General features: G+C 40.1%; 1 protein-coding gene across 1 annotated transcript in view; it reads right to left on the bottom strand.

The window, feature by feature from the left end:
• Positions 1 to 17871, bottom strand: part of TMEM164 (transmembrane protein 164) — a 35778-nt gene that overhangs the window by 6096 nt on the left and 11811 nt on the right. Inside the window, exons 3-6 of the mRNA XM_032702445.1 lie at positions 17806 to 17855; positions 16074 to 16140; positions 9807 to 9885; positions 271 to 371 (exon numbers count right to left, since the gene is read on the bottom strand). Coding sequence (XP_032558336.1) covers positions 271 to 371; positions 9807 to 9885; positions 16074 to 16140; positions 17806 to 17855 — 297 coding nt within the window. The remainder of the gene's footprint in view (positions 1 to 270; positions 372 to 9806; positions 9886 to 16073; positions 16141 to 17805; positions 17856 to 17871) is intronic.

Raw genomic sequence — 17871 nt, 5'->3', positions numbered from 1 at the left:
AGAAATAAAGCAGATCCAAATTTTGTTGTGCATTTAATAGATGGATTTATGCAGGTACATAACCAAACTATGAAATATTTTACCAATACTTGCAAGACACAATATACAAGTGCTTGTTAGAACATGCAATTTGCATACAAGCGGCCTTATCAAAAATTTGCATTGCAAGTTCTTATCCATGTGGATCTGGACACTGTGGAACAAAGTAGTCAGTGGTGTTACTTTGGATGTACTTGCAAACTACCCATTTATTAACCTGTGTTTACTCACCAGTCCCAGAATCTGCAAGATGCTAAAGTGATACACAAACATAAACCCCGTGGATAAAAGAGCCCACCAGAAATTGCAGAGTGGTTCTGGAGTGTAGATACCTTGAAAAGAAAGGAACACATTAGTATTCAGCTGCATTGCTGTGTCCATCAAACACTCAACAATAATCCTCTCTCTCCTGCTCTGTGCATGTCAGGGCATCTGGCTTGAGCTGATAACCTACTCAATACCATCACAGTAATTAATATTTGAGAGCTTTAATTCTTACCTGGAGCATCCTGAACAGCTTCTTCCCTCCTTCTGGTCCAGCAGTAAAAATATGCAATATGTTATCTCATTACATTTACCTATTTTTCACCAACACCATTAATTTTTACCTCAATCTTCCTTCTACCACAGAAGTACTGTATGATTTTAAGACACTGTACAATGAGTCTTCAAAAATCAGGTTATTTATACTTAAACAGCTGCTTCTTGCAGGGACTATGCCTTCAGCGTGCACAGAACTGACTTAGGCAGCAGCAGGTCCTGCACAGCACTGTATTAGAGCACAGCATTGCCATTTCCTAATTTTATGGTTGTTTAACAACTATCAAAAAGGAACTTGCACCAATAATGCCAAGGAAGAGAAAAAGCTGTATAAAGTAGTCAATCCATCAATGAGAGGCTGTGCTTTTAAATGAAAACTGCTGTGGAGATATTTTCAGGTATACACTACAAGCAGTGGTAGTATACCTCCACTATAATCAGTAGATACCACAGATACTGTAAAATGCTTTTTCCCTTCAAAGGAAATAGCAGATGCCATGTTATTTCCACCTTTCTCTCTCCTCCTGAAAGCAGGTTTTGTCTATTTACTGACAAAACACAGTGTTCCCTGATCTAGAATGTACCAAGGAAATCAGATCTAATAAAAGTACCCATAGATATATGACTATTTTGGGAATTAAATATTCAAATTTCATACAGTGAGAACAAAACCAGTTTAGAGAGTTCTTAAGACTCTTACTAGCAGCCATGAAAGTTTTGGTGTAAGACATGTGGAAAAAATAATATTTTCCTTATGACTTTAATAACTTCAACCTCAGAACACAAAAGAAAGATGCACAATGTCATACTGCTCAGCTGCTGTAAGAGTTCCAGAGGATTATAAAAATACACTGGCAATTTTTATCTGCCTTTATCTGCTCTCTGATCCATTAGATATTATTAAACATTGGGATGTGTATCCAGTACTCAAAGGACAGCTTACAGCACAGAGTGCAATATTGATACCAGCCTTTGCTGGCACATTCAGTAATTACCAGGAAGTAATTACAGACTTCAGCATACACTGTACAAGGCTACTGAGAACTCAAATAACTCCACATGCAGAGTTCAGCGACCACAGAACCCACCAGACCACAGCTGCTGTGAATATGCCTATGTATGTAGATAAATACAAGTAACTGCTGTTACCACATCCCCGTATAATGGTGCATCCCTTTTCACGTTTAAAGTCTCTAGAGGAATGCCTCCTCAATCTGCTGCCCTTTTAAAATTCTTTTCTGCATAGTTTTCCTCCATAGTTTGTACCCATCATGCCAGTTCAGATTGATTTTGCAGTAGGTGCCTGAGACAAGTTGGTTAAATAGCGTTTTGTGAATGGCACAAAATCAAAGTTACCCACACGCTGCTGTCTAAAGCTGCACAAGAACACAAGTGCTCTGCTGCCAATCCCCAAAGCAAGACACTGATTGCATGTCTGAATGACAGCAGCACATCTGCACCCCACACGTCACCCCTGGCTCTAATGAGAGTCTGTATTACTGTAATTAGCCAAGGTACGGCTGCACACCGTGTTTCACTGAGCAAGCTGGGACTTGGTGCATCCATGATAAACAGGAGCACAGAAGGTACTTGGAAAGCAAAGGTCAGCTTGTAAGATTGCTTACCCAGCGGGAAGGTGAAGTTCAGAAGTGTCTGAACTGTAAAATCTAAAGGTAAAAGCAAACTCTCCATGAATAGCTTTAAGCTCTACAGGTAGAAGGAAAAAATTCCCAACAGTAATTCTTGGAATGCAAGTGTGAGCTTAGAGCTGGCATCCTATTCAGAAAATGGTACAGGAGTCTTTACTTAAATAGCAACAATATTCATTAAACTCCATGGTCTGAAAACATCAGCTATGTGACACCACCTTGAATATGGTTTTTCATTACAGAGAGCAAGAGAAGGAGGAACCAGCTTTGCTGTCAGAATGCAGGAGATCATGGCTCTATTTTTGGCTGCACCAACTTTGGGTGACCTGGTCAAGCTTTATAGAAACTCTTTGTGCTCCTTCCTCAGCTGTAAAGAAAACATTGTTTGACTTGCAAAATTTATTTATATTGTCTTTGAAGTCTTAGGTGCATGTTTAACCTAGATACATAACACAACATAAAATTTAAATAAGGTATCAAAGCAGCTCCTTGGGAACAGGCCGAGCAGTGCTAAACCAAATTAGGTTTCACGTGAACTTATCTGTTGGCAGTTGCCTGTGCTACTTCAAAAATATTTGACAAAGCCTGGTGGTTGGAAAGCTAAAATAGAGGGACCTCCATATCCAAGTGATTTACAGTGCAGGTAGGGTATGAACACCAAAACAGACAAGTGGACCCAGCTATGAAATGAGAATGGAGGGAGACAGCAGTCATTAAAAGACCAAGGAAATTGCACAAGATGACAACAGGATCCATGGCATAATTTGGCTTTCAACCCAGACTTCTCATGTCCAGCTTCAATCTAGTCAGAGAATCATGTTTCAGAGGTCCCTCAGGAGAGCTGTTCAGGTTCCCTCAGCCAAGAATTTCACTCTGCTACATTCTCTCTCTGTTGCAAAACTTCAAAACATACATCAGCAACTCTTGCTCTCTACAGATTTTTGGGATTGCTTTGTAATAGAAAAATCCTCCCTTGTTAGACTTTGGAATCCTGAAAATAATGTGCGATTTTCAGCAGCAGCATTATTTGGCCATCAAGGGACAAAATGGAAACACTGACCTCCACAGGAAAACATTTCATAGTGCTCTGCATTCCCAAGTGTGCTTTGGGAAACTAATTTTAAATTCATACCTGGGATATTTTCTGTACCTTTCTCATTAGATAAATAACCACTATAGATTTTACTACTCTACAGTCCTGCTATTCAGCAGATGCCTGTTTAATGGAGCAGCATGGTCTGCTTTCCACAGTACACAGTCTGTTAACAGAGACACACAAACAGGAAAACTGAGACCCAGCTGAGGGGTTGTTTCAAGGGCCTGTGTTGGCTTTGGCAAAAGCTTCTGCTGCTTGAGTGGGAAATCAATTTTAACAGGTAATAGCAGAGAGTTTCATTCTCTATTTACTGAGGATCATGGGCAATTCTTATACATTAAGCATTTAAAAAATTTAATCCAACTGCCAGTCTGGCACTAATCTCATTCTCAAAACCAGTCATGGCCCAGACAGTTGAGACCATTCCAAATCAGGGGCATCTTGGTAGGCTGTATATTTGCTCCTGTGTTGAAATAGCATGGCAGGGGATATGTCAGTTTAAATTAAACTTCAATACTTCAGTAGCATTGATAGGAAGGATTCCACATAGATCAAAGAGTTTGGCATTCTTTGTCTGCTTCTGCAACAAAATTTTGTTGACCTTGAACATGCCAAGTTGTTCACTTTGCCATCTAGAAAATGGAAGCATGGCTTTAAAAATATAAAAAGCAACAAAGACTCTGTTTCTTTCATACTGCTCCCCCCACAATGTCTTGTGCTAGTTCAAGTGTTCTTATGAACCATTATTTTTATCTAAAATTCTCAATACATAGGCTTGTAAAAATTTGAGCGCAACTTAATAGAAAGTGATACTTCCTTTGTAATTCTCTGAAAGCATAATGGAGGAGAAAATTACTCCTCTGTTTGAATTAGAACCTAGATATAGTACAAATTTTTAATTTAGTAAGGTTTTAAATAATCTCTTTAATGTCTTGGTTTCCATTCCCACTACATTTGATAGAGCTTTATGAGTTTTCCAGCACTGCACACTCTCCTTCAGTAGTCTCACAATTACAAGACCACCTGCTTAAACCAAAACTCACAGCAACTATTACAGTTCTCTCATTTTCAAGCCTACAAAAATGTGAGGGCAAATTTATTTTCATTTAATTTCCCTTGATCAAAGGGTTAATTCTAATTGTTTGGCCTATTGAGCTGGCCTAGAGACCAAACTTCCTATCCAGAGGAAAACAGGAAAAATGTTCTCAAGAGGATGATCCTGAAATCCACTGTTTCCCCTACAGCTGTTCAGACTCCATGTGTAGACTTCAAAATACTACCTTATGCCAGGAGGCTTCTGTTTCCCCTCAGTGCCAGCTGCTCTCATCACAATCAGCTCACACTGGGATCTTATATTACTTGTTCCACTCAGGAATCACTTTTTATTCTCCATAAAGAAGCAGCAGGACTTCTTCCTCTTCCTTCAGACAGTAGCAGCTCTTCTAGATACTGGTACCTGCCCCTCTAAATTTCTTCCTCTCCTAGAGAGAGATTTCATTTTTCAAACAAACTGTAACTGCCCAGGGCATAAAGCTCAGAGGGTCACAGAACAGACATGTCCCCTCCTCTTCCTCTCCAGGTCTCTTAAATCATCAAACAGGATTGTCCTGGAATGATCAAGCTACAAAAGAGACTGAGCCTGCAGCCAGAGTGACAGCACACAGCCACCCTGCTGCTCAAAGCACCACAGGACAAGCACAGCTGGACAGCAAACCAGACATTTATGTCTAATACGTGGGGTGCAGTAGGTAGAAAAAAGCTGGAATGGGAACATGGAACTGCCAGCAGGAGAGTAGGGGAATAATACATAAGAGTTGTCAGATCTCCAAGCAGTTAAGAGGTTCAGTGAAAGAGCTGTTACATTATCAAGGATGGAGATGAACTAGATGTATTACTACCTAAATATATCCAAGTATAAAGTGATACTTTTCCTGGATTACTACTAAGGTATATAATAAAGCCTGCTTTACAACTCCTTTAAAAAGCTAAGGATAGATCTAACCAAATACAGGTAGAGTGTCACAAAGGAGAAAAGTGGCTGAACAAAGGGTGCAACAGCTAAAAAAAAAAAAAAAAAAAAATCTTTAAATATGGTAATCCCCCACTCTAGAGAGTAAGTCCTAACAGCCAATGGAGAGCACAAATTTCGATCCCCCATTGCTTTAATTGCACTTTCCTAGTTTACAGCCACCAGGAAAAATGATCCTTTCGTCTGTACTTGGTATCTGTGTTCTACATCAGCCTCCCCTCAGGTCAGACACGCTGCACTGCCCCCACAGAGCTGCTTCTGCCCAGCTTCTGAAGCGTGACTGAAGCATTCATTCTCCAGGAGAGGGGAAAAAGGGAGGAAAAAAGATAAATCGACTTCTCCTGATTTTCTGACAATACCAAAGAACTTCTCTCTTTTGATGCCACTTTTGAAGACTCTCAGATCATCAAAGAAAAGGGCGTTAGGACTTGAGTCAGAGAGACTGGATCTTCTTTGCTTATAAAGATATAGCACTTGCCTTAAAAGAAGAAAATTCTGACTCTACTCCCAGCAAACAACTCAATTATTTAGGATGTCTGTGTCTGTCCACTTGTGCACAGCAAATCAGCTCTTAAAACACATAGGGCCGGACCACAGGACTGTCCAGAATCTGAAAGGCCATTACTGTCAGATTTAGCTCAAGAAAAAGGATTTCTCCCCCCAGAAAACACGACCCCACGAATCCCTTCCCTGCCCGCTCCTCGCGGACAAACCCGCTGGAACCGGGAATTCCCGGGCTCGCGCAGCTCCCCCTGGCGGCCGCGGCCCCACAGCGCAACCACTGCGGGCTATCCCGGAACTCCAGGTGCTGCTGTTCGGGAACAAAATCCTAAAAAAACCTCAACACCAACATCCTCTTCCACTTGCTGAAGTCCCCAGGTCAACTAAATAACGCTGGCGATCTCAAAACACGAGACAGACTATCTCTGAGCTCCACTGAGAGGGAGCTGCTATAAATTAACCCTTATTTCAATCTGTTGTGGACTAACATCATTTGCTCGCTGCTCTAAGGAAATAATTCCACTTCAATTAAATCTCAGTATGATTTGAAGTTCTCAAATAAGGTGCACACCTAACCTTGTCAAATCCATCTGAAAACCTGACCAAACCAGCTTAAGGACCAAGACAGTCAGGAACTGAGAGTCTCTAAAGCTGATGCAGTGCAAATTCGATTTTTTTTCCATTATCTTAAGAGCATACAGCTAAAAAACTAAGTGGTCCTGAACACCACTAATACTGGATCTTAGAAGGTCAGGCTAATGCACTGGTGCAATAGTTGTGGCAGTTTGAGACACGACACTTCCTCAGCTGCCATCTTCCTCAGCCTTCTCCCTGCAGTCTGTACCCCAGAGCCACAAAGCATAATTATCAGATCATACTCATATGCTTCAGAACACCAGCTCAGTTGTAGAAGGAAGCAGTCTGAGGAGCTTTTGGATGAAGGGGTTGGTTCCACACTCTAAATCTGCACTGCTGTGGTTCTGGTCTTCTGCCTCCCACCTCGACCATTCATGGCACCTCCCTTTTCCCAGTGCTCACACTCACCTGACATGACAGTGAACCAACACAAACTACAAAAGCATTTGGACGTTTTTGACAGGGAAGCAAGGGTCTCACTTCCTAAGGACAAGAGAAAACAGTGACCTGCAGGTCACTGTTCAGCCCATCCAGCTATTTCTGGAATGCTGTGGCCTGCCCAGATGCATCCTGTAATTTTGGGCAGCAACCACAGGTGACATAAGGTGAGATTAATCCAGAAAAATAAAAGTGCCAACTGCAGACATACTTCATCTAAGAACTGTCTTGAGTTAGGGATCTTCTGTGCTGGCCTGTTACATCCACACTGCATCTATCTTGCATGAGAGTCGTAGTGCAGTCAAGAAAGATAAGCCACTGTGCATTAACATTTATTTTGACTGGCACACATGTGTATGTATGTATACATACATGCACTTGGGAAGAAGATATGTTAAGAAAGGGAAGTAGGGAAACTTATATTCACTCAGTACAGAGGGGAGAGGAAGAGAGAGAAACCTTAATCCCCAAGAGGGAATATGCCCTTGAGCTTCAGTGAGTTCACTGTGCTACACTGAAGCCTGAGTTCTAAAAGTCTCTCTCACCAGTGTGCTGCTAAGTGTGGTAAAGCCCCCACACTTATGGGGTCAGGAGGGACATGAAGGTGATGCTGCCAGTGCATCATGACCTGTCTGCACCACAGTAATGAATAGCAGGAAGACACTGAAAATAAATTATTACAGCCTTTGCTTGCTGTCACCCAATTTCCTTTCAAAAAGGAAACGTTTCAGCAGGGAGTCAAATGTGTGTGCATGATACCTGATTAGCACATCAGCAAACATGGGCATGCAGTTCTGCACAGACTGAGCTTCAAATCCACTCTGCTTCAGGTGTTCTGCTCACCCTGCCTCTGAAAAATGTTTGGACCCCATAAAGGCCAGATGTTCAATAAAACTGAAGTAGTGTATTTTTCCATATACGATCCATTCCTTGTCATTTTTCCAATTTTCTGCCCTCCAATTACTTCTCTCAGCCACAGTCCATAGATTCACTGTTCCAAATTTCTATTTACAATACAGAAATTGAGCTGCATGCTGCTCAATGTCAGTGACAAAAAAAAGCAATTTTCCCAAGATATACTTAGGATAAAGGCATGGGTGATCTACCCAGAAGGTACTTTAAACAGAGGTGCTAGTGAAATGACAAAACACTAACAAATGTTTTCAGGCTGAGTAATTTTTCCATCAAAAATCATGCATCAGGTCACCTGTGCCACCACCGCTAATGAAGGAGTTGACAGATGTTAATGAATTACAGTCAGTCAGGTGACAAGAAGGCAAGTGCATAAGACATGGAACAGTTATTAGTTACACAGCCTAGAGCAATCTCAATTGATAGATTTAGCCAACCAAGCTCTTTTGGCAATTTCAATGCCATCACATCAACATTAGATGGCAGCAAATACCTGTAAGTTAATACAGGGCAGGAGTTTAGAAAACTGGACCAGGGTGACAATCCCCAACCCTTCAAACTGCAAATACAGTCCCGTCAGTTCCAGGTCCTGAAAAACTCCAAGACCTTCTACTTCAAAACAAACAAAAAGCCAAACCAAACCAAACCCCAAAACTTAAAGGAACGCATCAAGTGACATCCAAGGCCAAGCCTTAAGGCAGAGGACATACATGTCAAAATGATGTCAGATGGGAACTTCAAGGCCACCAAGTGACTTACTGACATCCCAAGAGTTTGGTTTGTCGCTGCCTACAGAGTACTCCATGGCTGATTACACTTTTTTTACCCTACTCCCCACACTTCTCCTGCAAAAATTGGGATTTTGTATCACTTCTACAACTACACTGCACTTTAGCATTATTCGCCAGAATTTTAGGATACCAACAATGGATTAAAATTAAATGTGGCTGTCATAACTCTCTGGTAAGAGAAAAAAGCAGAATGAAGTTTCAAAGTATGATACTTCACTTTTTCCTTTGAATCATTTTTGTTTAGTTTCACTCAGCAGGTTACAGTGCAACACAGTCACTATAACACAGAGGTTATAGTGAAATAAGGGTGAAGGATTGTAAGTCACTGCTGGTATAAAATACAGCTGATTCAACAGAATGGAAGAGGTTGGTTCTGCTTGTTCTGAGCATTTTCTAAACTGTATCCCATGGTTCACATCACATCATCGGGGTTTTCATTAAAGGCGACTGAACCCCTGGACCATGAGTTATCATCTTTTATTGCCTGAACAAAACAATTTCCCTCTGCTAGAAAATGCAGCCAGAGGTATGTGAACGCTAGAGGGGAGTAGAGCATCACACCAGCTGAATACACACTGCATTCCCTTCTCAGGAAAAATCACTGGCCAGGGGAACAATTTGGGATTCCCAGACTTACCGAACTATTATGGCATAAGTGAATACAAGATGGAAATCTTGTTAGAAGAGATAACAAGCAAGCTAGTTCATGTCACTAATATGTGCCACTGCATTTCATTAGAGCTTCAGAACTTCTGTAACCTGCCTGACTAGACAACTAATATTTACATGGGATGCAATCAGGATTTTTTTTTTCCAGCTCATTTTAAGTTCCAGTACTGAGAAAGCAAAGGTCTTAAAAATACAACTCCCCAACAACTTGAGTGTGTTACAAAGTGGAAGAGATGCTACTCAAAAAGACAGTGCACATTATACCAATACACCCTTGGTATCCCTTTGGGTAATAGACCATTTTTTTTAATTTCCATTTCATTGCCTGACACAAGTTGGTGTTACCTGGATTACAACTCCAACATTAGAACATTAGAAACTATTAAGTAACAACAGAGAAACTTGGTTTAAAAAAAAGGTAAGAATGAAATTGGTGGTGTCCAGTAAGCACATTTTTTCATTGCATGGGACCAATTCAGTCCATATGGAGTAAATTGCCAACATACCTCCTTTCTGCAGCAGATAGATGGGCACAACGTAAAGCATCACATGCTGGATATAATAAATTTCCATTTCAAATGGGAGCTGTGGGAAAAGGAAAATATTTGTAAATATTTTTCATCACTAACAACCAAGTTACAAGGAACCATGCTCCTTAGGACTCATGACAATGCATTGAGCTCAGTTATTTCATCATCTGTGCATATTGACAAAGAGCTGACATTAATGGCCAGTGCCTTGAAAGTACCTTGAAACTGTACCCATTCCACTCCCCTTACCACAAATGGAAGGCAGCACTTCCAGTAGACAATTCCCAAAGTTAGCCAGAAGCACAACACAGAAGGAACAGCATAAGATTGTTCTTTTTCCTTTCTTTGCTTGCATAAATTACCAATAACAATGCAAATCCCTTCAGTAATCAAACCAGAAACTCTGCACCCCCCATACAACAGAAGTCTTTCCAGAAAGAACAGATACTTGCTACCTTGTGAGCGACAGAACTCTATAAATGAGGTCTTATATATATGTATTTATATACTTTTATATATTAATTACTGAGGAGGCCTCTGCAAAAGAAAGAACCCTCAAAAAAGACCTGATTTATAGCAATCTGCATGCATGTGTGGAACTGCTAAGCTTGACCAAATAAAAAATAACCAGTATTTTATTGGTTTTAAAGAGAAGCTGCAGAAGGATGTGGGTAAACAAGTTACCAGTTAGTAGTAAATCATGTATTTCTCACCTGCTGACAACTTTGGGAAGTTACAGTTAGTCATTTGTTTGTTTAGTTGAATTAGTGTAACTTCCTGGTAGAGAAGTCAGGCTGTGCTAAGATAATACTCTGCTAAAAATAACTTGAACCATAACTCTGAGTTTGAGCCCCTTAAACCAGGCCCAACCAATTCCAGCTCTTTATCGGTAAGTAAAGGTGATGCACTGTATTTGAAAGTTATTCCCACCTCTAAGTACCTTTGCCTATATCTGTTTATCACACTAAAGCAACACATTTAAAACTGAACAGTAGTAGAAAACACTCAAAACCCAGAATTCAGCTTCTTGCTGCAGCTGACTATGGAGCAGTGTTATTTACCTTCAGTTATTTTTCTGAAGGTAAAACTGAACAAGACCACAGGTATGAGATCTCACAGGAATAATGCAAAGCCATTAGCTTTGGTTCAATTGTTCTGTCATTCTACAGGCTAAAGTGAATTCAGACATGGGACCTACCACCGTGGTTTGTCTGTTGGAAGGAGAGAGGGGGAGAAAAGCTTTCCTTTTCTATGACTGTTCTGAGACACTGAAGCATTGAAACAGATACATTACAGAAATTTCTACATTAACAGAAGAGAGGTTGAAACATAGTTTGGTTTTCTCCCTAAATAGCAGTCAATGAACAGCTGGTAATTAACATAGTGATCTTTTAAATTCAGCTACAATTCTTATATCCTATTTTTAATGTAAAAGATGCTAAAACCAACAGCCAGATTCTGCCAGTCCTGGCATCCCCCGGCCAAATGTCTGTGCCCTGATGGCAATATCCAAGGTGTGCAGCCAGCTCCGGGGAGACTAAGGTAACAAACCTTTCCATACAATCTGTTGGGTTATTTTATTCCAAATATTCTGTATCAGAACATAAACCCAAGCAAAGTAATGGTATGCAAAAACAAGAACTTCATGGAAGTTGTGAAGTTTCCAGAACCTGAACCTTTCCTGCTGTCCCTTGCCAAAGGGCACAGAGAGCAAAGTGAGGGAATTAAAATTTGGGAAGGGGCTAAAGCAGTTTTCCTAACTGGAGAAAAAGCTGCACCTCTCCCACTTCAGAAACAATTGCTCCTGAATATAAACACCATAACGTGAGGCAGGCACTCCTCTGCCAAGGAGCATTCTCTGTTTATCTGTGGTTCCAAAAGGGCCTCCACACTCGGAGCTGTGAGGGTCCGTTACACAAACACTGTGCTCAGGACACTCCTCAGAACAGAGGAACAGTTGTTTATGCTGCAGAAGTGTTGACAATATTTTTTTTGTGTGTAAAACAAAACATCTTTTTCCCCCACTGTAAGAGATGGATTGTTCTGAAGCCTGGTTGATCATGCAAGTGCATTTCCTGCTCTAGAGCTGCAGAGTTTCTGTACAACCAAGCATTCAAGTTGCACAGCCAGGCTACAACAAACAAAAAACGAAAAAAAACATACCAGAAGAACTATAAAGTTGTACTGAGCAACTGGCTCACCTAGACCTAAATGCCTTGTCTATAAACTGTTTTATCAATAAAAAAGATTCACTCACAGATAGCAGAGAGGCACCTTCTACATGCAAAGAGAAACTGTAAGTGAAGACAAGCACAAGGGATCACCCTGCAGCTGGTTTTCAGTGGGCAAGCAGGTTAACACTTTGCTGTTTTCTGAAAGTAGTACTCTTCCCCCTGTTAATTATTTGTATCTTGGCTCAAGCACCATACTGTGCAAGAGCGGTTCCTCCATCATTCTGTACAAACACTGCAGAATATGGCAGAAAAGGAATAGAAAGAATTCAACTCCCAGGTTCTGGTCTTTCCTGTAGCACATCCAGCACACAGCCCAGCAAACATCAAATGTTGCACTGTACCAGCCACCCTCTTAGATATTACCATCAGTAACACACTCATACCAGTTTAATGCACACAGCATGTACAACTGCCCAGAGATGCACCAGCCTTGGCTTTATCACCTACCAGCAACCCAAGCACAATCTCTCAGTAGCCCCCAACCATTCCCATGGTTCTTCCTTGTGCCAGTTAGATAAAGCCAGTTTAGAGATGACTTAATGAGCTACCATGACCTGTTTCACTTTGCTGTGCAGGCACAGGCACCTCAGGAAAACTGAATTATTACTTCAACAATCAGCAGGCAATGATTGGAGTGTGCATGGAATATACTCAAAGTCCTGCTCAGAGTAGGATTCTGCTCCTAACGCAGATTTTGAATGTGCACCTCTCTGGCCAAACAGTTCTACTAATAGAAAATAGCAGCTTCTGGAAACATTAAAACTGCACCATTTCAGCCGTGTGAGCAGAGACAACAAGTCCAACACCTTTGGGACATGTCCTGTTTTTTACTTTATCTATATCAACATTTTCAGGACATCAGCTTGAAAAAAAACAACAACCCATTTTTAAACCAGTAGAAAGAGTTTCCTTTAAAATTTGATTAATGCAATATGAAAGCTCAAACAAATCCAGTTACTCTCCAAACACTTGGAGAGTTCGTGCCAGTTAAATGAATTTACCCACATAGCCTGGTTATCAGGACCTACACTGTATTTCATGTAATATAAATACAGAGCAGAAAGAAATCTTCCTACTCCTGTATATCCTCTTATACCTTTCTAGGGTCCTACTTGGGAACCTAACAAGCCAATTCCCTTAGCATCTTCTTCTCTATTTACTTAAAGGTCACAAAAGATTACCCTATGATTAGTGTGAATAGTTAATGCTCACCAAGAATTAATCACATCATGAGAAAGGGATGAAATTATGAGGGAAAATTAAAATACCCTTTATTTCTGAAAGGATAAGAACTCACAAAATAATACAGCGAGTTCTGAATAAGAACTGAATAAGCTAACTGAGTAAGAAACAGTTTTATCTCTATCCAATGCCTGTTCCAATGCACAAAATTATTTCCATCAACACATCATAAATAATGTAGAAAATAACTGGAGCATTTAGGTGCCAAATAAATACAAGTGGATGCACTGGTCGCATCTGTTAATTGTTGACACCTCAACATCATGCCAAAGCAGGAAAATATTTTCTTGGAAAGAACAGAATAGACTGACCTCATCTTTCAGGCTACATTTGTTTGGAACACTATCCCAAGTGCCCATTATAGTCCAACAAGATTTTTGACAAGCACAGTTTAACTGAAAGATTAAAACAACAAAAGGTAGAAACTTTCTTCTGTAGGTGCAGTGAATATCTCAACTCTCCATTTCCACTGCCAATAGATTATTATCTAAGAATAATTTTGAAATGACTGAGGTTCTAAAAAAAAAAAAAAAAAAATTAACAGATGCATGACAAGAAAATGGAAACAATGAGATTATGCCAGAAGCTTTGACCAATTTATTTTTCAGGATAATTTAACGTTGAAGTAGTTATACAAAAAGAATACTTACAATGCATTCAGTAATGTAATTGGTAGCAAAAATACGTGACCCAACAGCCTGTGCCACAAAATGCTGTAAGAGGTGTTCTGGAAATTACACTGAACAGGTTAACACTTGGAAGCAAAACCCTGATATCCACTAAATCATCCATCAGCTGGTCAGGCAATGATCCTCTTCCATTCTCTATCTCCTGCCTTTTGCCCCTTTCAGATTATTGATAAGTACAAATAAAACTGCACATCTAATCTTTTCCTGCATCTCACTGCGTTCATCTCCCTAATGATACACAACTTGCCAGCTATTATGCACATGCCTCCTGCTGAACTTGCTAAATTAGCAGGTGTCTCCAAACAGAGACTACAGATCAGCACCACTATCTGCTGCCTGCAAGATTCCAAACAATCACATGGAAGAGGGAGTTTTAGGACAATGTCAGCCGAGGACAATGAAAAAGCTACCACAAGACAACATCCAACTGTATATCAAATAATTCACAAAGACAGAACACATTTTACACTCTGAAAGGCACCAGGGAGGCATTTTGGCACTCAGGGCCATGCATCCGTTTGGCACAATGCCTCAAAGCCATGGGAGGCACCAATCTCCTGCTCTCCAGCTCCACTGACCTCAGAACTCTCTCTGCCTCAGACCATCTCCCTCCCCACACTGGGTTAGGTGACAAATTTTTCATGCTCTTTGTGCCACACACTATATATTACAACTATTTACAGACATATCTAAGTATATAACATACAAAAATATGACATAAAATATCATAAAACTGAAATTTGAAGTTGCTGCATAGAGACATGACAATTCTCGACAACAAAAACTTTTTCACTTAGATACCATAAACCAGAGCAGACAGCTCAGATAAAATTATTGAGATTCTTGTGAAATTCCTACTAAGTTTTAGGAGACATTTCCTGCTTTCAGGACAACGTCAGCATAAACAACTACAATGATAGTTGTGGAGCTGAATGTCTGTCTGCCACGAGAGAATCTGGGTCAAAGCAGCAGCACTCTGCAACATCACCCACATTATCTTGTGCCAGAAGAAACATTGGAAAGAGAAAAGCTGTTAGGCCAAAAATATCCTAAGTTGTATTTACTCCAAAAATATTTGCTCTTGGACATTGTCCTTTGGCTCCTCCAATCCCAATTATGGAGACAATTTTATGAATAGTCTGCATCTTTCTCGTTTAATCACCACTGCCCTAATACGAGTGACATCTATGATCATGGCAGAGAAAACAAAAGCTAATGAGTTATTATATACTGCAACATTTTATCCTTCAAGGGTTACCCAGGGAAATAATTTTGTCATGCTTAAGGTTATACTTACTTGAAAACTGGATGGCTTTAAATACCAAATAAAAAGATTTATCCTTATTGGGAAAAAATCCCACTTGTTTTATTCATTTGATGCCCTTCAGCAGTATCAAGTTTTAATAAAACAATTGCAAACTGCACATAAGCATAAGTTTATACCTAATCTTATTTAGACAGTTAATATCTGCAAAGGGAGAGCCAATAACAAGATTTGCAATGGAGTCTGAAGTCCACCACAATTTTGTTAATAATATTAATTCATGTGCCATATGGCCACTGGGTTTAAGAATCTTACTAGGCACAACAATAGGTTAACTTTTTGTCCAGGAGATTGGAGTTTTATAGCAGATTTGAAAACTTAGATGGGAAAAAAAAACCTGCTGTGCCTAATCTTGGGAGAGAGGGGTTGACAGCCAAGAACAACATTTGGCATTTTCCAGGCCAGAGGAATCTTACATTTAGACAGAGTCTGAAAAGCCTGAAACTGAATTTTGACCACATGCCACCAGGTTAACCTGTGAAAGCCTCTTACAAAGCCATTAAGTTTCCTCTCCTTTAAGGCCAGGATGGAACTGATGCTCAGAATACAGCAGCGTTGGCTTTTCACACCAAGTTAGAGACACCCCAAAAATCCAAGACTGGTATTTTGGCTCTGCTGTAATGATCTGTACCGGGAATCTGCAGCCTGGTAAAATAAACTTTAAAAGGCCAACAAAGTAAAGCTCTGACATCTTTCCAAAGAAAATCTTTAGAAATAAATTAAAAAGGAGGAAGAAAAACTACAGTACACTCACCAGGCGTGTATTAACAACAGGAAACAGCAATGCCAACAGGGCCCCGTTCAGCATATGCATCTGCAACCTTAGAAAAAAGATGGGAGACTCTTTTCACAGATGGAAATCCAATGCAGTGCTTTCACTTATTTTATGTAGCATCTCTTCAATAAAAGGTAGCAAGACACTTAAAACTCTTTTGGTTTGAATTTGAATAAAGTCACTGTTAAATGCAATTAATGAGATACTGGTAAATGCAATAACCAGGATAAAAACATATATTTAAATACACATTTGTAGAATTTCCTTAAGTAGGACTGCTTTCTATAATAAGCTTTGGATTCCTAGAAAGCCTGGACTGTCCATAATCCTGTTCATGATGCAATCTGCTAGATAGCTGGAATTCTGCTGTCCACTTGTCTTCCAGAGCTTAAAATAGAATATTTGATAACAGTTTTTATCCTGCTTAACCCTACGAATGCATAGCTTCAAAGAAAAGCTTCAGGAATTTGAAAGAAGTCCCTTAAATAAAAGGACTGCATTTATCCAAATGCAACAGCAAGTCCTAAGCAAAGCATGAGGCAGGAAAGTAGTGTTATTAATACTGCATTTTATGCAGTTTTCAAACATCTTGTTCCTGAACCACTGTTGCATCACAGGAACAGAAAAATTGTATCTTATATAAAGGAGACTGAAACAGTTTGGATACTAAGTAAAGCATAAACTGTCACCAATCACTGAACCATTGTCTGTCAAACTGTTAGGAATTTAAAAGGAATTTGATGGGGGGGGAGAAGGTATTACAATTTTAAAACAGTCTTCAAACATAATTTATATGCTGTCAGGGTGTCTAAATAGAAACACTCAATCTGAAAAAAAACCAAACAAACACCAACCAAAAAAACCAAACCAACAAACAAAAAAATATTGTGGCCTCTGCTCTATAACCTTTAGCAAAGATTCCTGGACACCAGACATACTCTTCACACTCTCCAAGATGGAGATGCTGACACAGCAAAAAAAGAAGGAACAACGGGGAAAAGTTGCAGAGAGAAGGTAGGAGGCATTCCCCAGCATCATTTTTCCAGTAAATGTCCAGAATTAGACAAGAAAGAGTGGAATTAATGTCAGGGTGGCAATTACAGCCATTCCCAACTACCATTCTGCCTGGGAAGTCCCCTGACCCTCCCCACAACACAACTAATTCAGTCCTTTAGCTGCTCACTGGACTCTGCTTGCTGTAGCCCATTAGAGCCTCCTGCACATTAGAAACTCTTGTGGTTCCTAGAGTAACCTGCAGTATTTTAGGAAGATTGCATGGATCTGAGAATACCCAGGTCAGCAAGAATTTGCAATTAACTATTTAACCTTACCTATCCACAGTTTTAAAATCAGACCCATACTGTATGCACGGCCTTCAACGAGGCCAGTTACTAATTTTACTGAGGATAATAAAAGGTACAAGGCCCGTGGCCACAATTACAGCAGCTCATACATTAATCTGCATTAACTCCTCTGTTACTGAGCTAATTCATGTTCACAAGTGAGGCCAAACCCACCATAGAGAAGCACCAAGGGTATGTGGCCCAACACTCACCCTTTAAGCTCTGACTCCCTTCAGTATATCATTTTCAATCCAACCAATATGCATTTCCAAACTGGACATAAAACTTAGTATTTTATGACTTAGGCAGTGATTAACTGTAAATACATTATGAAAGTAGACAGAAATGTAGTAAGGAAGAGGTATTACCTGACGAGAATCATTGCAGTCCGACATGGGGGACAGGCGAGAAGAAAAATCTGAACTGTTAGAAAC

The sequence above is a fragment of the Chiroxiphia lanceolata genome, chromosome 14, assembly GCF_009829145.1.
Source record: "Chiroxiphia lanceolata isolate bChiLan1 chromosome 14, bChiLan1.pri, whole genome shotgun sequence".
NCBI lineage: Eukaryota > Metazoa > Chordata > Aves > Passeriformes > Pipridae > Chiroxiphia > Chiroxiphia lanceolata.
This window is presented reverse-complemented; position numbering and strand designations above follow the sequence as displayed.